Source organism: Ovis canadensis, chromosome 5 (genome assembly GCF_042477335.2).
Source record: "Ovis canadensis isolate MfBH-ARS-UI-01 breed Bighorn chromosome 5, ARS-UI_OviCan_v2, whole genome shotgun sequence".
Lineage (NCBI taxonomy): Eukaryota > Metazoa > Chordata > Mammalia > Artiodactyla > Bovidae > Ovis > Ovis canadensis.
This window is the reverse complement of record NC_091249.1, coordinates 15,639,835-15,662,735: the sequence shown is the minus strand read 5'-3', so window position 1 is coordinate 15,662,735 and position 22,901 is coordinate 15,639,835. Positions and strand designations below refer to the sequence as shown.

General features: G+C 48.0%; 1 protein-coding gene across 6 annotated transcripts in view; it reads right to left on the bottom strand.

The window, feature by feature from the left end:
- Positions 1-1,133: 1,133 nt before the first annotated feature.
- RASGEF1C (RasGEF domain family member 1C) overlaps positions 1,134-22,901 on the bottom strand; it is a 101,023-nt gene continuing 79,255 nt past the window's right edge. For 3 of the 6 annotated variants that reach the window (XM_069590385.1, XM_069590387.1, XM_069590386.1), the window contains 8 exons: positions 16,817-16,906; positions 15,161-15,263; positions 14,569-14,648; positions 14,393-14,488; positions 10,901-10,996; positions 8,828-8,951; positions 2,342-2,414; positions 1,134-1,838 (listed from right to left, as the gene is read on the bottom strand). In XM_069590385.1, coding sequence (XP_069446486.1) covers positions 1,814-1,838; positions 2,342-2,414; positions 8,828-8,951; positions 10,901-10,996; positions 14,393-14,488; positions 14,569-14,648; positions 15,161-15,263; positions 16,817-16,906 — 687 coding nt within the window. In that variant the 3' untranslated portion in view covers positions 1,134-1,813. Of the gene's footprint in view, positions 1,839-2,341; positions 2,415-2,771; positions 3,003-8,827; positions 8,952-10,900; positions 10,997-14,392; positions 14,489-14,568; positions 14,703-15,160; positions 15,264-16,816; positions 16,907-22,901 lie in introns of those variants that run through there. The other 3 variants (XM_069590382.1, XM_069590383.1, XM_069590384.1) reach the window with 2 other exon arrangements.

The window sequence follows — 22,901 nt, the reverse complement described above, 5'->3', positions numbered from 1 at the left end:
GGAAGGAGATAACCTGAGAGGCCTCCTGGAGCTCCCCAGGCCTCAGCCCTGGGCCTGCCATTGCGTCTCCAGGCCACTAACCCACTCTGTGCACCTGTCCCGACCTCCGACAGGCAGTGCTCTGGGTCCCTGCTGATGGCTTTAGGAGTCTGGTCCAGTGTTGCCCCAGGAGATGCCAGACACCAAGGGAGTGTGCTGGGCAGGCCTGAGGGGATCAGGAAGTGCTTCTAGTTAGCTTCTGGGACCCCCAGGAACCCTTGGTTTTGGCCCCAGAACCCCACCCCAACCCCTGTGGAGAGCTTAGATATGGTGTGAGGCAGGGTGGGAGCCTGGGCCTGACTGAAACCCAGACTGTCTCTGCTGTACTCCTCAGCCTCTCTGGGGTCTCGGATGGACAGGGGTAGGCTGGTCTGGAGTACAGCAGATTCCGTTCAAGCCAAATAGGCACACTCCCACGCCTCTTCAGGCTGCAGGATCCTTGCTGAGGTCCTGGGTTCATCAGGCAGAGTTCTTCGAGTTGGGGGAGGCATCTGGGGTGTTGGTTGTCTTGTCTCTGCCTGTCCTCCAGGTGGGACCAAAGGCCACACTGCCAAGACAGCTGAGGCCGGTCCTTGCTGAGCTGGGTCTGGACTCTGAGAGGCCTGATGTGGTCAGGGGCTGGCCAGGATGCATCACTGCGTCTTCAGCACAGTCCTCTGTGCTCAGGCCCTGACTGGGACTGGGGGTGCCCATCACACTCCCTGACTTCTTGACTGGGTGACCTGGTTGCATGCCAGGTGGGGGCTCAGCAGCTCCATGACCCATTTGCTCCAGACCCAGAAATGTGGCTCAGTGTGTGAAGGGCAGAGTGAGAGCCCACTGGAGGACCTCCTGTGGGCTATGGGTCCTCCCCGACTCCATCACTATTCACCCAAACAAGAGAGGCATCTGGCCTCACACATGGCTGTCAGTATCCACTCCCTGGAGCTCACCAAATACTGACTATGCACCAGCAAGTTTCAGCAGGATATGGGGCCTATGGCATGGAAATGGCCCCCAAGTCCCCCTCCTGACCTGTGCTCACTGCATTCCCGGGCCTGAACTGGGACATTGCCCTGCATCCTGGCAGAAAGTCACCAGTGAGAGATGCGAAGTGGATGTGAATACACAGGGTATACCAGCGTGTTTATACCAGCTCTAAAATGTACAATGTACTGTACACATGGTCAAGTGCGTGACTCACATTTGTCCTGCTGACCTGCTGTCATAGCTCTCACCAGGAAGCTACCCTGATACCAGCAGGATGCCGAAAGGGTATACACAGGGCTACAGAAACCAGCCCATCTCACTGGGCAGGACTGGGTCCATTAGTAACATGGCAGGGGCCGCAAGTGGGCTGTGCCCCCTCCCATGGCACCATGACGGCTGCTGGATATATGAAGGTTCCCAGGTCGCCTGGAGACAGGCTAGGTGTTTACCTCCATGGCGAGGGTGAGCCCACAGCCGCCCAACCTCTTGGATCATTGCCGAGGACAGACAGACTGACCAGCAATGTGACCGCCACTGTTCTGAAGGCAGGGCCCCCGAGGCACGTGCCCCTCATATGTTTGGAGGCCCTGGGCCCTTCCAGGGCTGAGGTTTCACAAAAGGTGGAGAACGTTCGCCTGGGCCGTGTGGTCACTGTGGCAGGTGGCAGGCCACAGGATCACAGCTTGCAAAGCAGTGACGCATCAGTGCCTCCACCTCCCACTGGGCTGGCTGGGGCAGGCAGGGCTGCAGAAGGCTGGCTTCCTCTCTTCCTCTCCCTCCTCCTCCTGCTCCAGCTCAGTGCCTCTCACGTCTTCCCCAGAATAGAAGACCTGCAGATTTGAGCATGCTGAGGGTGGTGGGGCCCTGCCGGCCTGGCCTGTGGTGACGCACCCCTGTGACCCCCACCCCAGAGGGGCATGTGCTGTCTTCGTGGCTCAGTCCTCAGAGCCCAGTGCTGCTCCTCTTTTCTGACCTCGTTCAGCTGTATTAACAGGCCGAACAAGAAGAGACGGTGCGTGCCTAACTTTCTAGCATGAGCGTGGACTGGGGTTCCAGGCCCTGGGGCACACATCTCAGCTGCCCACGAGGCAACCTCAAGCTCTGGCGGGTCATGGTCCTCGCCTCTTCTCCATACCCCAGTGCTTGAGTTCCTCCCTAACCTCTAAGACCCTGGTCTGACCTGCCCCCACCCCCACGGAGGGCCTCCCATCAGGCTGACAACTGATGAAGTCCCTCAGCTCTGACTTGGCCCCAGGGACCCTCCCCAAGCATCCTACCCCTCCCTCTAGTCTGCCCCCTCACCCTCCAACCTTGTCTTGGCACATAGACTCACCTTAGAGATTTCCACCTCTCTTTTTCTGTTTGGTTCTCTGGGCTCTCACTTTCATAAGAAGCCAAATAAAGACCTAATCAGAAAATGAAGTGATAGTATGCATTTATGATCAATGATAATAACCTCTTCTACACTCAACAGTCTCACCTGCTTTTTGCTTTTGAATTAATTTGTTATTGGGATGTAACTGCAGATTCACATGCAATTGTAAGAGATAATACAGGGAGATCCATGCACCTTTCACCCAGTTTCTCCCAACAGTAACCAATTGCCAAACTACAGGATGAGATTATCACCAGGATATTGGTGTCAACATAGTCAAGGTGCAGAACATCCCATCACCACAGGGATCCCTCATGCTGCCCTTTTACAGCCACACCCAGCTCCCTTCTGGCCCCACTCCTTCCTTAATCCCTGACCACCATGAATCTGTTCCCTGAATCTTTATTTTGTCATTTCAAGAATGCTATAGAAATGGAATTACACAGTATGTAACCTGTTGGGATTGGCTCTTTTCACTCAGTAATTCTCTGGAGATGCATCCATGCTGTAGTGTGCATCAGTGGGGTGCATTCCTTTTTGTAGCTGAATAGTATTCCATACCATACTTTGTTTAACCATTCACCCACTGAAGGCCATCTGGGTTGTTTCCAGTGTTTGGCTGTAACAAATTAAGCTTCTGTAAACATTGGTGTATGAGTTTTTGTGAAAACATGTAAACATTCATTTCTCTGGAATAAACATATGCCCAAGAGAATAAGTGCTGAGTCATACAGTAGTTGCATATTTAGTTTTATAAGAAACTCTTTGTCTGGTTCTACATCCTGAAGATTTTCTCTTGCTTCTCTCTCTTTTTTTTTCTCTTAAAGTTGTATAGTTTTACATTCAAGCCTGTGATCCATTTTGAGTTACTTTCTGTATAAAATGTGAGGCTTAGGTTGAAGTTCATTTGTTGCCCTGTGGATGTCCAGATACATTTGCATCATTTGTTGTGAAGACTATCTTTCCTTCACTGAATTGCTTTTGCACTTTTGTCAAAAATCACTTGGAATATTCCTGTGGGTCTCTTTCTGGGTTCTCTGTTATCTAGTTAAATACTGAATAGCCTTACATCTCTGGAACAAGTCATGATATATGTTTATTTTTATATATTGTGGAATTATGTTTGCTAGTATTTTCTGAAGGATTTTTTGCATCTGTATACATGAGGGACATCAGTCTGTATTAGCTGTACTGTCTTTGTCTGATTGTGATATCATAATATTAGCTTTATAAGGCAACCTGGGAAGTTCCCTCCTCTTCATTCTTTTTCTGAAGGAGATGGTACAGAGTCGGTGTTATTTCTTTAAATATTTGGTAGAATTCTCTAGTATAACCATATGGGCTCAAATACTTCATTTCGGAGTGCTTTTAAATGAAAAATTCAGTTTTCTTAATAGCTATTGGGCTATTCAAATTATCTATTTTATGTTGAGTTGTGGAAGTTTGTGTTTTTTGAGAAATCGGTCCATTTCATCTAAATTGTCAAATTTACATGCATATAGTTTTTCATAGTACTTTCTTATGAGTCTTTTGATGTTCGCAGAGTCTGTAGTGATACTGTTTCATTCCCAATATTAATAATTTCTGTCTTTCTCTCATTTTTCTTTGTTCAAGATGTTCTTTGCTAGAGGATGGAAATTTTATTATGCTTTTCAAAGAACAAGCTCTTTAATTAACTTTTTAAAATGGTTCTGTTTTCCATTTCATTGATTTCTGCTCTCTTGTGTTCTTATTTCTTTTCTTCCGCTGACTTTTGGTTTATTTTGCTCCTCTTTTTCTAGGTTTTTGGAGTGGGAACTGAGATGATTGATTCAAGGTGTTTCAGTTTTTCTAATGTATGCATTCCATGCTGTAAAATTCTCTCAGCCCTTCTTTAGCTATGTCCCACAGATATTGATAGCATTTCCATTTAGTTCAATTATTTTTTATTTCCCCAAGACTTCTTAACTCATGGATTATTTAGAAGTATGTTGTTTAGATTCTAAGCATTTGGAGATTTTCCTGTTGTCTTCTGTTATTGATTTCTAGTTTGATTCTATTGTGATCAGAGAATATATACCATATGATTTGTTATTTAAATTTGTTACACTTTGTCTTATGTAGCTCACGATATGGTTTATCTTGGTATATGTTCTATGGGCAATTGAAAAAAATGTGTATTCTGCTGTAGTTATATGGAATTGTTTATAAATGTCCATTGGATCCTATTTGATGGTATTGGTGAGTTCTGCTTGGTCTTTGCTGACTTCCTCCCTAGTTGTTATATCAGTTGTTAACAGAGGGTGTTGAAGTCACCAATAATATTAATAATTGTGGATCTATTTATTTCTCCTTTCAGTTCTATTGAGTTTTGCTTCATAAACGTTGTTGCTTGGTGGATACACATTTAGGATTGCTACATCTTCTTGGTGGACTGACCATTTTATTATTACATAATGTTCCAAATAGAAAAAGGAGTACGTCAACGCTGTATATTGTCACCCTGCTTATTTAACTTACCTGCAGAGTACATCATGAGAAACACTGGGCTGGAGGAAGCACAAGCTGGAATCAAGATTGCTGGGAGAAATATCAATAACCTCAGATATGCAGATGATACCACCCTTATGGCAGAAAGTGAAGAAGAACTAAAGAGCCTCTCGATGAAAGTGAAAGAGGAGAGCGAAAAAGTTGGCTTACATTCAGAAAACTAAGATTACAGCATCAGGTCCCATCACTTCATGGCAAATAGATGGGGAAACAGTGGAAACAGTGGCTGACTTTATTTTTGGGGCTCCAAAATCACTGCAGATGGTGATTACAGCCATGACATTAAAAGACACTTACTCCTTGGCAGGAAAGTTATGACCAACCCAGACAGCATATTAAAAAGCAGAGACATTACTCTGTCAACAAACGTCCATCTAGTCAAGGCTATGGTTTTTCCAGTAGTCATGTATGGATGTGAGAACTGGACTATAAAGAAAGCTGAACGTGGAAAGAATTGATGCTTTTGAACTGTGGTGTTGGAGAAGACTCGAGAGTCCCTTGGACTGCAAGGAGATCCAACCAGTCCATACTAAAGGAGATCAGTCCTGGGTGTTCATTGGTAGGACTGATGTTGAAGCTGAAACTCCAATACTTTGGCCACCTGATGTGAAGAGATAACTCATTTGAAAAGACCCTGATGCTAGAAAAGATTGAAGGCAGGAGGAGAAGTGGACGACAGAGGATGAGATGGTTGGATGACATCTCCAACTCAGTGGACATGGGTTGGATGGACTCCAGTAGCTGGTGATGGACAGGGAGGCCTGCTGTGCTGTGGTTCATGGGATCACAAAGAGTCAGACACGACTGATCAACTGAACTGAACTGAATGTTCCTCTCTGTCTCTGGAAATTTTCTTTGCTCTGAAGTAATTTATCTTATAGTAATACTGCCATTTCTGCCTTTTTTTTTTTTTTTGATTAACGTTTCCCCATCATTTTACTTTTTAACCTGTCTAAATCATTATACTTGAAAATGAGTTTCATGTAGACAGCATATAGTTGGGTCACATTTTTAATTTACTCTGCCAATCTCTGTATTTGGATCACTTCTGTTAATATAATATTGATATGTTAGAGCTTACGTCTGCCTGTTTATTTATTTACTCATGTATTGTTTTCTTTTTGTTCTGTGTTTTGTTTTTCTTTTCTTATGGGTTCCTTGAACAGTTTCTAGAATTCCATTTTGCCTTAGCTACAGTAAGTTCCTAAAGGATATTTTCACTGGATATAAAATTATGGGTTGATAGTTGTTTTTTTCAGCACTGGAAAAATGTGCCACTGCCCCTATGGCATCTGATGATGAACCTGGTGCCATCTGAACTGTTTTTCTCCTATAGGTACCGTCATTTCCCTCTCAGGACTTTCAAGATAGTTTTTTCCCTTTAGTTTCCAGATGTTTGATTATGATATGTCTCGGTACAGGTTCTTTTGGTTTATCCTGTTTGGGATTCACTCAGCTTCTCGAATCTGTAGGTTTATGTCTTTTCCACATAGAGACATTTCTTGCCATTACGTCTTTGAGTACTTTTCAACCGTACCCAGTTTGTCCTCTCCTTCCCAGACTCTGATGACGTGAGTGCTACGTGTTTTGTTACAGTCCCACTGGCCTCCCGGGCGTGGCTCAGTCCATTTTTTCTCTGTTGTCAAGACTGTATAGTTTCTATTGTTCTGTCTTTCAGCTCACTGATTCTTTCCTCTGTTCTCTCCATTATGCTATTGAACCCATCCATTCAGTTTTCTTATTTCAGTTGTTGCATTTTTTCAGTTCTAAAATTTCCATTTGACTCTTCTGTATATATTCTATGTCTCTGCCGAGATTTTCTCTATTTTCTCTCTGTTTCAGGGAGCTGACTGGATTGCCAGCACGTCCTGTCAGGAGAGGTCTGATGGGACTGAGGGCAGGGCCAGGCTTTTGTCAGAGGCTTTGACCATCCTAACTGGGGCCTAATACATGTTCCTTTTTTTGATTTTCTCAGCCTTATTTTGCATGCGTGTGTGTGTGTGTCAGGTGGTGGGGTGGGGTGAGGGTGGAGGGAAGGATAGGAAGAAAGGAGGGTTAAAATGGAAGGTGCTTCCCTCTAAGGGCATTCCAGAAGGGCCAGGATTTCACTTATATGTTCATGGCAGTCTGTCTGACTGCCAGTTAGCAGACTCTCTAGAAATATTGTAGACTAAAGGAGTGAATGAAATGCACCCCCCAAAACCTCTCCTCTTCCTGGCCCTAGACTCTCCCCACCTCTCTCCTAATGTGCCTCTGACACTTTTTATTGCCCAGGTTCCACTAATGACAATAATCATCATCATAACTAGTGTAGTAGGTGGAATAATGGCCCCAGACATACAGGTCTTAATCCCCTGAATATGGTCAAAAGGGACTTCACAAATATGACTTAGTTAAGAATCTAGAGATGAGGAGATTATCTATCCTGGATTATCTGGATGGGTCTTAACTGCAATCACAAGTATCCTTACAAGAGGGAAAGAGGGAGACTTGACTTCAGAAGGCAATATGATGGTGGAAGCAGAGGCTGGTATAAGAATATGGAAGAAGGGGCCACAAACCAAGGAATTCAGGCAGGCAGCCACTAGAAGTTGTAAAAGGCCAGGAAATGGATTTCCCCCCTAACGCTTCCAGAAATAAACAGTTCTGCCAACACCTCGATTTCAGCACAGTAGAACTAATTTCAGACTTGCTAACTTCTGTAGTTATAAGAGGATAAATTTGTGTTGTTCTGAGCCACCAAATTTGTGGTGATCTGTTACAACATCAATAAGAAACAAATACAACTAGTATTGATTGAATGTAGTCCTGTGGGCTTTGCTGGTGCCCCGTCAGTTAATTCTCACCATGGCCCTAGGAAGCAGTTTCTCTCATTACCCAACTTTATAGATGCAATAGGTACCAATAGGTAACACTGCTTCTGGGGTGGGAGCACCCAGGCTGGTGAGCTTATCATTATGTGTGGTAGGGGAGACTCCAGATATGGGTGAGACCCCCCCAAATTTACTAACTTCAAAATATAAAAAACGGCCAAATTGAAAATATTAATTCAGAAGCAAGTCACTAAAAAACTCTTTCCCTTAATTTTTTATTTGTGGCAGATGATGTTTTCCTGAGCACGAGTGTGGGTCCATGTGTAGAATGCCTGCCATGATGAGAATCAGGCCTCCTGTGTGCTAAGCAGGGTCCTCCCAGCATGGTCCCATGACATCCTGCATCCAGAAAGCAGCTAACCATGGGGCCACACTGCCCCCGTGAAGGTCATCAACTCAGCCCCAGATGACTATTTGCTTCTCCATTACTTTCTCTTTCTGGAGGAGGCAGCTCCGGGAGTATACTCAGTAAATTCAAAAGCAAATCTGTTGTATCTGACAAGTGATCAGATGGAAATGCTAACCTATTTAAGGGGACAGATATTAACAGTGCTTGGGAGAATGGATGCCTCATTTCAGGACAGTGTGTATTACACATGCGCACATATGTACACAGGTACTCACATTGCGTACATACATACATACACAAACACCAGCCGTGAAAAGACCCACAGTCAGCCAAGTGCTTTACCATCCCCGCATGAGCCCAGGGAGGGCTGTTTTTATCATCATGCCCACTTGCCTGATGAGGGAATTAGGGCCAAACATCGTTCAGATTTACAATGTCCAACAGCCTCCAAACTGTGCCCAGGGAGCAGCCTGGCCTTGGGGCCACAACCTGCATCTCCCCAGGCCTTGTCCTGCGCTCTGGGGGTAGCAATCACCCAGCTGGGGGACGCAGTCTTCTCTGCTTCCTCCCAGAACCAGTACAGTCAAGGGTGGTGCATCCCTGCTCACAGCAAGGGCCCTGAACAGTGATGTGACTAAGAGGCCTCCCACGAGTTTCATGGCTGAGGGTAAGGGAGGCCAGGGGCTGCCTTACCATCCTCGCTGAAGATGGGGGCAGTGTGCAGGTAGTGCGTGATGCTGAGGTCTTGCTCGAAGGGACACTCCACTTGTTTCCAGGTGATGAACTCTCCTACTTGCTTGGCCAGCTCCAGAAATTTCTGCCAACGACATAGAGACATAAAGTGCAAGCGCCCTTAGTGCCTGGAGGTCACCTGTGACAGCGGGGCTGGCCCTGCCTCGTCATCTCTCATCGTTCCCAGTGAGGCCTGCTTCTAGGGCGGGCAGAGTGGATCATGGGGCAGAAAATGACAGAGTCACTCAGGAAATCTGGATGCTGGTCATCTCTCTTTATTCTCTGTGAAGAATTTGCCACACCCAATACCTAAGGCTCATCCCCCTCTCTTGTGTTGGGGAAAGGGCAGTCTTGGGCTATGGCCGTCAGCAGGCAGTGCATTAAGCTAGAGGTGACTTCTGCTTTAGTTTCATTCTGCTTATTTTTGTGGTTATCTCAACTTATGGTAAGTGATATATCCCTACTTATAGCAAGTTTGAGATGTAAATGCATTTAAATAAATGTATTTAAAGAAAATTTAACTCATTGAAGTAGAATTTTGAGTAAAATTTAAATACATTTATTTAAAATTTTAAAAACTGCTAACTTAAAGAAGGCTTTTTAAATACAAAGTTGTGACTGGGTGAGAACCCCACTCTGTGGCTTCCTCTGATCAGCCTTGGTGTCTGCCTCTAGCCCCCACTGCCCACGCCCAGGGATCTGCGGCCACTTAAATACCTTGCTTTCTTGTCCAACCACCCACCCTTCCTCCTAGGCCTTGGTTATAAGGACCAATTCAAGAAAGGCAAAAGACAGGGTGGCACTGTGAACTCCCTGGCCCCTTAGCCCCTGTGGTCTCTCCCAAGCCCAGCCTCTTCCTTGTTGCCTGCAGCCTGGACTGTTCCCCTGGGATGCGGCACCCAGGCCACCTGCTGGACTGGGCTTCGTCCAGCCATGCCCAGCCCTCAGGGGCCATCAGGCCTGTGGGTAGCGTGTGAAGACCTGCTGGGGTATCCAGGTGAGGCCCACAGCAGAGGCAGCTCCAGGTGAGAGAGGCCAGGCATTCACTGCAGGCCCTGTCAGTAGGAGGTAGTGGCAGCCTTGCTGCATGTCCACGCCTCCCAGGCCCTCTGTGTGGTCATGGCGGAAGCCTGTCCATGGCAGCAGAGACAGACTTGGACAGAGTGAAGGGCCAGCCCAGAACTGCTACCACTCGGAGAATGAGTGGGGCTGTACCAGGGTAGGCCTGGCCCACTTGCAGGAAAAAAGCCCCTGCTTTCCTGTGGATTGGGAATCACTGCTCATGTGATGCTCTGTCTGACTCAGTGACCATCTGCTGTCACTAGCCTGTGCCCTTGGGACTCCTCTTCCACTGCTCCCCTTCCATGCCCGGCCCACAAGCCACTTTGAGACACATGCGCTGGGTGAGTCTGTGTGTCTGGTCAAGACGGAGTGGATCAGCCTGGCCTTGCTTCTGAAGAGCTTGGGGACTTGAGTGCTGTGACTGAGGCCCCCTGTGTAAAGGGCCTCCCTCTGCCTGTGAGGTCAGTGGGGGCTTCCTGGAGGAGGGAAGAACACTTGAGCTGCCAGTGATGAGTTATCCGCAGAGGGAGAGGAAGTCTTTATCTCCTTCTTTCCACTTTGCCTGATCACTTCCTCCTGCTGCTAAGGGCCCCTCCTTTGGAAGGCCTCTCCTGACCTTGAACTGTGCTCCTATGTGGCTCCTGTCACAGCACCTCGTCGGTTGTCACTGTGGGTCTGCACGGCTCTCTCTCTCACCAGCCTGGTGCTTCTTAAGGACTGAAAATTATGCTACTTCACCTGTGCTGGGCACAAGGCCTCTACAGAGTGGGGATCCACGTGTTCACAAGCTTCAGTCTCTTCCTGCAGAAGATGTGGAGGGACCCCAACAATCCCGCCCTGATGCTGGCTGCAAACTGCTGCACTCTGCCTCAGAGCCCTACATTAAGCCAACCACTCGGGGCCAGCTTGGGGAGGGAGCTCTTATCAGTCTGTCTAACTTGGTAGTAGGCCCTCCGAGGGCCTGGACCCTACCTCAAAGTTGACATGTCCGTTGGGGAGGCGGTTGGCACAGCCCTCATTTAGGAAGTAGATGTCCTTGATGAGCAGGCTGAAGAAGGGGATGACAATCTGGAAGGGAGAGGGTGCAGGTCAGTCCTCAGCTGGCCTCTCCACAGGGGCTGCACAGGGGAGAGGCAGCCGTGTCAGCAGCCCCCTGCCCCAGGGCCAGATACCCCCATGCAGAGGGCAGAAGAGACTTCCCGGGCAAGGCTGCCCAGTCTCAGGGATCCACGGCTTATAGACTACTTAGTATGCACCATGGGGGCGGGCAACGTGGAAACCACAGAGGAGGCACAAACTGGAGCCAGACTATTTTCTCCCAGGCCCCATCAGACCCCAGTGCTGATTGAGCTCCTGCTGTATACAATGCCATTCCCCCTCGTGTTGGGGCCGAGGGAAAGCTGCAGAGTTTCAGTGGCCTTTGAACGTTTCTCCCATCGTCTGTTGGGAGAGGCCAGTGGGAGCTTCCCCCCACGGATCATGGGTCCACAGACAGGCGTCCCCACTCACGTGCCCCAGGAGGAATGGTGTGTGCTGAGCACACTGCTAAATATAAAATACATATTAAAACAAGAATAAATAGATGGAAATAGAACAATTTTTTAAAAGTTTTGGTTTTATGAATTAAAAAAATGAAATGTGAATCATCTGCTGAGAAACTCTGTGGCCTCTTTTACAAACATATTTAACAATGTCTTTCTTGAAGCTAAAGATCCGATCGCACCGTATCAGGGCAAGGCCAGGAAACATCCCTACTCTGGCTCCTGAAGGGACGGGCTTCTGCACTCAGCCTGAGAAGGGCCAGGTGTCTGTTTCACTGTTGGATGTCTTGTTTCTCCCTCCTTATTCTGCACCTGGTGACCCCACGTGGTGCTAGTGGTAAAGAACCTGCCCGCTAATGCAGGAGACGTAAGAGATGCGGGTTCAATACCTGGGTGGGGAAGATCCCCTGGAGAGGGCATGGCGACCCACGCCAGTACTCTTGCCTGGAGAATCCCGTGGACAGAGGAGCCTGGTGCGCTGCAGCCCACAGGGTCACACAGAGTCAGACACGACTGAAGTGACTGGGCACTTAGCACAAGCAAGGAGATCAGCTGCTGACAGCTCAGACTACTGTTGGGGGTCAGCTGGCTGAACTGTGTGTGTAGATTGAACCGTGCCCCTCAGAAAAGGTGTGCTCATGTCCTAAACCCCAGTGCCTACAAACGGGAACTTACTTGCAATACAGTCTTGCTATGGATGGCATCAAGTGGAGATGAGGTCACATTGGATTATGTGGGCAGGTACTTTTATAAAAAGAGGTAAATTTGGACATATACTATCTGTTTCACATAGTCATGTGAAAACAGAGACAGGCAGGAGTGATGCAGTCAGTATCCAAGGAATGCCTATGGCCATCGGAAACCAGGAGAGGCAAAGAAGAACCCTTCCATAGCGCCTCCGGAGACAGCGTGGCCCTGCCAACCTTGACTTTGGCCTCTGGCCTCTGGCACTTGAGACAGGACATTTCTGTTGTTGTAAGCTACCTAGCTTATGTGCCGTGTTTTACCAGCCCAGGAAATAACATATCTGCTCTGCCCTCAGGCTCCAGAGCTGGGCCCATGTGGCCAGTCCAGCTACAGCCAGCTTCCAGGCCGTCCCTCAAGTCCTGACATTTCTGGCTCAGGGAATGCCTAGATCATTCCCCATCTGAGCTGACAAGGGCCTGGAGGTGAGAACGTGAGCACTGAGCACTCGGCACGGCATCGAAGCACGGCTGGCTCAGCTGGGCAGGGCAGCGGGGGAGACTGAGGCCCATGGCGTGTCAGGGCCTGGCACAAGGTCATCTAGCTAGTGACCACTAAGCCAGGGCCAGAGCCAGGCTCACTAGGAGTGTCCTGGAATGCAGAGCTTGTGGGGCTGAACCTGGGGCAGTCCCAGGCAAACTGGGGTGAACTGGTTGTCCTGGATTTACGTCCATTCAGCAACCATTCGCTCATGTCTTCTCTGTGCCAGGGCTTGGAGACCGTGAGCGCATGGCACGATATCCATTCCTGACACCAGCATGGTGGGAGACAGCCTACACAGTGAGGGGCGTCTTTGCCAGTCCCCATGCCGCGTTTAGGCCCTTCCTATCTCCCCTTGCGCCCTGGTCGCCGGGGCCTCAGTGGGGGGCCTGAGCACATCGTGTGCTAATCTGCGTACAGATGGGATCTCATTTCATCCTCATCACTGTCCTGTGAAGTAGGGCTCTTAATGCCCCATCTCGCAGATGAGGAAGCTGAGACTCAGGGTTAAGTAACTCATGGTGGTGGTCTAGTCGCTCAGTCGTGTCTGACTCTTGCGACCCCATGGACTGTAGCCTCCCAGGCTCCTCTGTCCATGGGATTCTCCAGGCAAGATACTAGAGTGGGCTGCCAATCCCTTCTCCAGGGGATCTTCCTGACCCAGGAATTGAATCTGGGCCTCCTGTAGTACAGGCAGATTCTTTACTAACTGAGGTACAGTAGCTCATACGAGCTCATAGAGTGGTAAACAGCAGATGCAGGACAGGACCAGCGGGCCCTGTCCTGCCCTCTTCCTCACTGGGCCCAGAGTGGGGTGGTCTCCATCCGTCTCCAGCCCCTCACTGTGGTGCTGAGTTCCTAGTCCAGTTCCGGAGTGTGATGGCTAATGGAGCTGGGATGGGGAGCCCCGCTGAGATGGACGGAGGGTGGGGATTCAGCGCAGTGGGGCTCTGGGGACAGAGGCGGCCCCTTGGGTGCCTGGTGCAGGCTTCTTGGAGGCAGGGCCGTTGGAGCGGTCCTCGGGGTGGCAGCATTTCCCATGTGGGAGAATTTTTCACCACTTCTATGCATCCTCACGACTGTAAACCTGTGCCCTTGTTTTCTGGACCTGAGCAGTTCCATCGGAACCCAGCTCAACATGGAGGTCACCCAGACAGACCTGTGTGGAGGGGCTTCACGACAGAGACGAGGGGAGTGGGAGGGGCGGAAGGAGCCAGCCATGGGCAGGAAGAGAGCAGAGTGAACTTATGGCCTCAAAGTTTCGGCCTGGGGCACTGGAGGGCTGCGGCAACACCTGCAAACTTCCTCCCTTCCTCCCCTTCTTCATTTCCTCCCTGTACCTTCCTTCCAACCTCTAGCTCCCGTTCTTCCTTCCATCTCTCCTCCCCTCTCTCCTCGCACCCTTGCACCCGTCTATTTATCCTTCTCCCATCCATTCTTCCATTGACCCATCCGTCCATCTAGCCACCAGTTAGAGCTGCTGGGGAGTGTCTTGATCTGTTTGGGGAAACGGTGAGTTCCCTATACTGGAGGCATTCAAGCAAGGTGGCATGACTATCTGTTACAGGGGTTGTAGAAGGGCAGGCATTGGACCAAGTGACCTTCCAGTCCCCACCTAGGCTCTCTGATACAGCCCCCCTGAGCCCAGGTGGTCCCGAGCAGGGAGGAGCTCTGAGGGCTAGGCAAGCCTCTGACCTACCTTCTCCCGGCTGCTGTGGGCAGTCAGGGAGCGGTGGGCTGCCCCGCGCAGAGCTGTTCTATAGTTGCAGAAATTGCCCGTTGGGTCCATCTGGTGCTGCAAGGAGACAGGGAGCATTTGGGCAACTGTGTCCTGGGGATGCTGGTGGGCCCTAGCAGCCCAGCAGCCTTGCTTACCTCGAGGATGAAAAACTTGGCCGTCTTCACTTTGGCCCAAGTCTTCTTCAGCCTGGAGACCGGGCTCATGTTCATGCCCGCTGGAAGAGGGACGGCTGAGCTGTGCAGGGCCAGGCTGGCAGGGCTCTTCTGGGCTGCATAGTTTTATTGCTACACAGCTCCTCTGGGGAGCCCCCAGCTGGCTGATCTCCTAATCCTCTCCAGCTACACCCTGACGAGGGCTGACATTTGGGGGAGCCTCAGCCTGCCAGATGAGGGGTGGATGGGCGCTAATAGACACTGTGTCCAGGCTGGCCTGGCTTCTGTATGTGCAGGCCCCTGTCCCCGTGCCCACAGCACGGGCCGATACTGTGACCAGGAGCCTACTTTTGGTCCCCACTCACCCTGAATCTGGGTACATGCTGCCAAGCTCTCACCAAGCACATTGAAAGGACTGGGCTTGCCTCTAAAGGGGCACCCCCCCAGGACCTTCAGAGTGGGGTAGGGGAATTGGAGGCACATCCTGGCTGGCGCCCCACTGCCTGGCTGCGCCCACCCCATCCTCTCTGGGAGCACTTGCCCCAGGGGCCCCAGGCCTGGCCGGCCCACTCACAGATGATGGCCATTAGGGAGTTGAAGTTGCCGATGTTGAAGCACTCCCGGGCCACGTCGATGAAGAACTCAATCACCTGGGCCCTCTGTTTCTTCTTGGCTGGCTGGGGACAGGGTACCTGAGCCTCAGTGATGAGGGGTCCCCACCCTGCGCTGACCTGCTTAGGCATCTTGCCCCTCATTAAACTTTCCAGCTGAGATGCTTCAGACCAGGGTGATCTGCAGCCTGAGGACTCAGGGTCTCACCATGCCCCGGGGGGAGGCAGCACAGAGTCCATTGCACAGAGGGTCAAGTGGGGGGTGGTGGGACTTCTGTGGGGACCCATGAGCTGCCTGCAACATGGGGGGGCGCTGGGGGCCTCTCATGTCCCCCTCCTCTCAGGCTCAGTTCCAGCATCTCTTCCCTTAAGTCCAGGAAGCAGAGCCACCTCACCTTTCTTCCCAGCACCAAACAGCCTTCACTCTGCGTCGGGTGTGGTGATCACACAGTGACCCGGAGGCCCTGTCCCCTAGCAGCCCCAGCACTGCTTTCTGTCAACTGACTGTGCAACCTCACCCCCAATGCCAGCTGAGTGTATGAGACTTTGACCTCTTTGACAGCTCAGAACCAGTCTGTGTCCTTTTCTGGCCGAGTGCTGCCCGGCTCTGCGGTGAGCTCGGTCCAGGTTTTGCTCAGGTAAAGCCCCATCTCTCTTGGCCCCCAGGCCAGGGATGTGACGTCAGAAGAGGCAGGGCTCAGGGAACCCCACAGTGTCCTCTCTAAGGAGATCGCCTGCCTCCCAGACATGCGGTGTGGTCTTTACTGCCACTGAGAAGTGTGTTGTATTACTGGTGGAGCTGTGACACCTGAAACCTTCAGAGGGCTGCCGCCTGAGGTCCTGCTGTGCTTTGGAGGGGAGCCCCCACAGCGATGGCGACAGTGACCGAGCAGGGCGGACGAGCAGGCTCGACCACAGCGGGGTGTGGGTGTCCTGACGGGAGCCGCTTGAGCCTCTCCCACTTTCTCGATTGCAGGCGTTGACCCCATAAACAAACCCCTCACCCCCCAAGCTCTGTCTGCTTCCAGAGAGCCCACCCCAGCACATACGCTTCCTCCAAACTGTCCCTGAGACAGGGGCCCCTGGGCTTCACCTCACAGTGGAGGAATGGACTGTGGAGAGGGCCCCACTACCGTAAGGAGGGGAGGAGGCTCGGCAGGGCTGAGATCCAGTGGCCAGCACGTCCAGCTTGGTGTTGCCGAGTCTCCCTGCTTTCTGGGAGATGCCAGGGACCTGGACTTCAAAGGGCGATCTCCCACTTCTTAAAGTTGGATTATTTCTACCTCTAAGTCCCGAGTGAGCCACACAGAATTCAGCTGCAGGCCAGGCCGCCCCAGGCACAGGTGGGAGAAGCAGATAGCCTACTCCCCTCTCCCTCAGCAAGCATCTCTCTGACTCCCTCTGGGACTGGTAGGTGGATTCATGTCAGGCTCTACTCAGGGGGAAATGTCTCTACAGGCAAGCCAGGTAACACCTGGTGTCCCAGAGGGTGCTCAGCCTGGCTCTGGGCTAGGAGACAGATGGGCTCATCATGGTCTTCTGGTTCCCCCCCAGGGGGGCTCCTCTCCAGCCCCAGCCAGCTTTGGCCATGCCAGCTCAAGGTCTGGCTTCCTACGCACCATGCAGATCTCAGTAGCCACGAGGTAGCACAGTCTGTTGAACCATTTCACGTAAGCTTCCAGGTTGTTAGTCTTCTCACTGAAACAAGGCTAGGAAAGACATAAGAACCACGCTCAGACTTTTTGTCAATAACTTTTTGAACACAAATAACTTTTTAAAAGTCAGCCATCATCATTATAGACGATCTCAGAAATGTCAAAACCTCAAAACCATCCGCAGATTTGACATATCCTTCTAGTTATATTTTCTATACACCTAAAGATGTAACTCTGCATATGTTAAATAAGCAGGGCGACAATATACAACCTTGACGTACTCCTTTTCCTATTTGGAACCAGTCTGTTGTTCCATGTCCAGTTCTAAGTGTTGCTTCCTGACGTGCATATAGGTTTCTCAAGAGGCAGGTCAGGTGGTCTGGTATTCCCATCTCTTTCAGAATTTTCCACAGTTTATTGTGATCCACACAGTCAAAGGCTTTGGCATAATCAATAAAGCAGAAGTAGATGGTTTTCTGGAACTCTCTTGCTTTTTCCATGATCCAGTGGATGTTGGCAATTTGATCTCTGGTTCCTCTGCCTTTTCTAAAACCACCTTGAACAACTGGAAGTTCATGGTTCACGTATTGCTGAGAAATGCTGGGCTGGAAGAAGCACAAGCTGGAATCAAGATTGCCGGGAGAAATATCAATAACCTCAGATATGAAGATGACACCACCCTTATGGCAGAAAGTGAAGAGGAACTAAAAAGCCTCTTGATGAAAGTGACAGTGGAGAGTGGAAAAGTTGGCTTAAAGCTCAACATTCAAAAAACGAATATCGTGGCATCTGGTCCCATCACTTCATGGGAAATAGATGGGGAAACAGTGGAAACAGGGTCAGACTTTATTTCTGGGGGCTCCAAAATCGCTGCAGATGGTGACTGCAGTCATGAAATTAAAAGACACTTACTCCTTGGAAGAAAAGTTATGACCAACCTAGATAGCATATTGAAAAGCAGAGACATTACTTTGCCAACAAAAGTCCATCTAGTCAAGGCTATGGTTTTCCCAGTGGTCATGTATGGATGTGAGAGTTGGACTGTGAAGAAAGCTGAGCGCCGAAGAATTGATGCTTTTGGACTGTGGTGTTGGAGAAGACTCTTGAGGGTCCCTTGGACTGCAAGGAGATCCAACCAGTCCATTCTGAAGATCAGCCCTGAAATTTCTTTGGAGGCAATGATGCTAAAGCTGAAACTCCAGTATTTCGGCCACCTCATGCGAAGAGTTGACTCATTGGAAAAGACCCTGATGCTGGGAGGGATTGGGGGCAAGAGGAGAAGGGGACGACAGAGGATGAGATGGCTGGATGGGATCACGGACTCGATGGACGTGAGTCTGAGTGAACCCCGGGAGTTGGTGATGGACAGGCGTGCTGCGATTCATGGGGTTGCAAAGAGTCGGACACGACTGAGTGACTGAACTGAACTGAAAGATGTAACTTAATGTATGTATCTACCATATACCCCTACACACAGGTAACACTCATTACTCATAAATTTTGTGTTTGGTCCCTAACGTTTCGTTTCATTTGTAACCTGCAAATCCATGCCCACATCGCTTCTTGGTCGTTTGTGGACATGCACCGGGCAGCAGGCCGTTTGTCACCCAGCACACCTGTGAGTTCCCAGCTGAGGGTGAGCTGATGCCCTGACTTCTGGTTTCAGCTTCTGCACTGTAAACAAGTGTCCTTTTTCTAATCTACTTAGTGTCATTTTTTTGCATTTTCGTGTTGTTTGTTGGTGATTTCACTGGTCAAAGTGGCCCCAGGCACAGAGATGGAACCGTCCAGCGCAGCGTGGCTATGCTGCCTCATGTTCCCAAGCACATGGAGGCTGGCATGTGCCCTAAGGGAAGAAACATGTTTGATAAGCTTCATTCAGACGTGTGCTGTAGTACTGTTGGCCATGAATTCAGTGTTACTGAATCAACAATAGAAGGTCTCATTAAACAGAAACACACACAAATCAAGGTTATATATTGACTGGTTGATGAAAAGGCTGTGATGAAACGCTCACAAGGAACCTAATCTTATATTTTCCTTAGGAGCAAGGACTCAGTATTTGCCAATTCAGTGTTCATGATGACTACAGGATATAAGGATGGCGAATAATGAGGATCAGTCATATGTATGTACGTATGTTTCTATCTATAACTATATATTTTCGTATTTTCCCACATGAACCTTCTCATGTGCTAGCAAATATCCTTTAGAAACATAATTTTAAAAATGGAAACATAATTTTATAAATCCACTGTATAAGTGTATCACAATTTCAGAGAATCCAAAAGAAGCAAAGAAAGAAAAAAGAATAGGTAAAGAAGGCAAGGTACAACAGAAGACAGTAAAAACAAATCCACACAGATCAGAAATTACTCTATATGGATTTGTTTAGTCACTAATTAAAAAAAAATCCAACCGCCTGCTGTTTTCAAGAGCTACATCCCAAACACAGGGATATAAATAAAAATAGAAAAATATGCATGATAAATACACAGATCTATGTTAATATTAGACAAAATAGACTTTAAGGCAAAAAAAAAAAGACTAAGGCAAGAAGCATTAGAAGAGTCTAAAGGGTAACTGCATAAAGATAAAATTTTTGAGTTATTGAGAATATAGCAGGAGTTTAAATTTGTCTGTACCTAACAGCATAGCTTCAAAATATGAAGGCAGAAATAATCCAAAAATGTAAATTCCTTATAAGGAGGAAATTAACACCTATGCATTAAAAGACACAATAATGAGAATGAAAGGCAAAGCAATCAACCAGGGGAAGAAAATTTGCAGTATATCTAACTGACAAAGGATAATTAACTACTACTAAGTCGTTTCAGTCGTGTCCGACTCTGTGCAACCCCTTACACCCCACACACGGCAGCCCATCAGGCTCCCCCGTCCCTGGGATTCTCCAGGCAAGAACACTGGAGTGGGTTGCCATTTCCTCCTCCAATGCATGAAAGTGAAAAGTGAAAGTGAAGTCGCTCAGTCATGTCCAACTCTTAGCAACCCCATGGACTGCGGTCCACCAGGCTCCTCCATCCATGGGATTTTCCAGGCAAGAGGACTGGAGTGGGGTGCCACTGCCTTCTCCGAAAATTAACTAGTACACATTTTAAATACTCACACAAACTCTTAAAAATCCTTAAGAAAAAAGACAAATCAGTAATAGAAAACGGAAGAAAAATTAGGGATGGGCATTTCATAGAAAAGAAAACAAGAAGGTCCAAAACACATGAAAAGATGCTCCATTTAACAGTTTGACAAAAATTTAAGTTTGACAACTTCAAGTGTCAGTGAGGCCGTGGAGCAAGAATAACTCCCTGGTGGCAGTGTAAACGGATACAGCCTCACTTGGCATCGCCTGTGACTGACACAGGGCAGGCAGTGATTCCGTTCACAGGTATATCCTAGAGCGACATCTCAAAGTGTTGTCCCTGGGCTCCTGGGGGCCTCCAGGACCCTTTCAGGGGGTCCACAAGGGCGAACCTGTCTTCATATTCATAAAATATTCCTGCCTTTTCACTGTCTTAACATTTGCACTCATACATAATAGAACGATGGGTAAAATTTCTGCTGCCTTAGCCTGAACTGAGACAGAAGCCCCAGATGATACCATTGCGTTCTTCACTACTGCATACTCACAGTAAAAGGGAAAAAGTGAGTGTGACTTAAGGATGTTCTTGAAAACATAAACTTCAGTTTTATTAAATCTCAGCCCTGAGTATCTGTCTCTTTCACATTCTGCGTGACAGAAGGGGAGTGCCGTCATCCTTTGGCACCCTTAGGTGAATGGTTCCATCACCCCTCTTGGATACCAAAGTGTGAGGATGCTCAAGTTCCTTACATAAAATGCATAGTATTTGCATAAACTCATGCACACTCTCCTGTATACTTTAAATCACCTCTAGTTTACTTATAATACCCAAAACAATCTAGAAACTATGTAAATAGTGGCCTGGTACACAGCAAATTCAAGTTTTGTTTTTTTAGAACTTTCTTGAATTTCAATGTTTTCTAACATTGCTAATCTGAGAGTGGTGGGGTCTGCGGTTGCAGAACCTGCAGGTGTGCAGGGAGCACTGTAAAATGGGCACTTCTGCTGTGCACACAGGTCTCATGGTGCTCTTGTGGAAGCGCACTAGTGCGCCTGACGTGAGCTGAACTTTACCCACGAACACCACTTTACCTGAAAAAAGACTGACCCATATGGTTACGCACATTTCAGTATTTGGCTGATGCTTCCTTTAAATCAATTAAAATGATCCTGTAACTTCAAGGAAAACAATTGATAGTATTTGTTGCCAAGGATAAAATTCAAGTTTTCAAGGGAGAATTGGGAACCTAAAAAACACATATCTGCCTCTGGAGCCTGACAGCTTCCCAATACTTAAGAACTGCTTTGGATGATGTTAGTAGTGAATATATACAATGAATATTATTTAAAAATATCATCTCATGAAATAAGTCAACATTCAGAAGATCTGCTTGATTAGGTGAACCCACATTTTCCAAATGGCCAATATATGTCAAAATTGTACATAGGTAAAAAGATCCATTCAAGATGCGCAGTTTAGATGCTCAGCCACGTCCAACTCTTTGCGACTCTATGGACTATAGCCTGCCAGGCTCCTCTTGTCCATGGGATTTTCCAGGCAAGAATACTGAAGTGGGTTGCCATTTCAAGATGGACCAATGACTTTAATGTGATGGAGTTCAGATTCCAAACTACAATTAATCATAAAAAATTATCCCTTGTTGAGTTTTAGTGTAGTATCAAAGAAGAATATTCACAATTATTTGAAAAGGCCGTAATATACTCCTTCTTTTTCCAACTACATATTTGTGTGAGGAAGTTGGATTTTCAATCAAGATAATGTTACGTCAAGAGATTGAATGCAAATTAAGAGAATTCAGCTGTCTTCTATTGCCAGTCATTAGAGAGATGTTTTTCAAATAGCTATGAAAAGAAGTGAAAGGCAAAGCAGATAAGGAAAGATATACCCATTTGAATGCACAGTTCCAAAGAACAGCAAGGAGAGATAAGAAAGCCTTCCTCATATCAATGAAAAGAAATAGAGGGAAACAATAGAATGGGAAAGACTAGAGATCTCTTCAAGAAAATTAGAGATACCAAGGGAACATTTCATGGAAAGATGGGCACAATGAAGGACAGAAACAATATGGACCTAACAGAAGCAGAAGATATAAAGAAGAGGTGGCAAGAATACACAGAAGAACTGTACAAAAAAGATCTTCATGACCCAGATAATCATGATGCTGTGATCACTCACCTAGAGCCAGACATCCTGGAATGTGAAGTCAAGTGGGCCTTAGGAAGCATCACTACGAACAAAACTAGTGGAGGTGATGGAATTCCAGTTGAGCTATTTCAAAACCCAAAACATGATGCTGTGAAAGTGCTGCACTCAATATGCCAGCAAATTTGGAAAACTCAGCAGTGCCCACAGGACTGGAAAAGGTCAGTTTTCATTCTAATCCCAAAGAAAAGAAATGCCAAAGAATATTCAAACTACCGCACTTATCTCACATGCTAGCAAAGTAATGCTCAAAATTCTCCAAGCCAGGCTTCAACAGTACGTGAACTGTGAACTTCCAGATGTTCTAGCTGGCTTTAGAAAAGGCAGAGGAACCAGAGATCAAATTGCCAACATCCGCTGGATCATCAAAAAAGCAAGAGAGTTCTAGAAAAACATCTACTTCTGCTTTACTGACTATGCAAAAGCCTTTGACTGTGTGGATCACAACAAACTGGAAAATTCTTAAAGAGATGGGAATACCAGACCACCTGACCTGCCTCCTGAGAAATCTGTATCCAGGTCAGGAAGCAACAGTTAGAACTGGACATGGAACAACAGACTGGTTTCAAATAGGGAAAGGAGAATGTCAAGGCTGTATATTGTCACCCTGCTTATTTAACTTACATGCAGAGTACATCATGAGAAACGCTGGACAGGATGAAGCACAAGCTGGAATCAAGATTGCCGGGAGAAATGTCAATAACCTCAGATATGCAGATGGCACCACC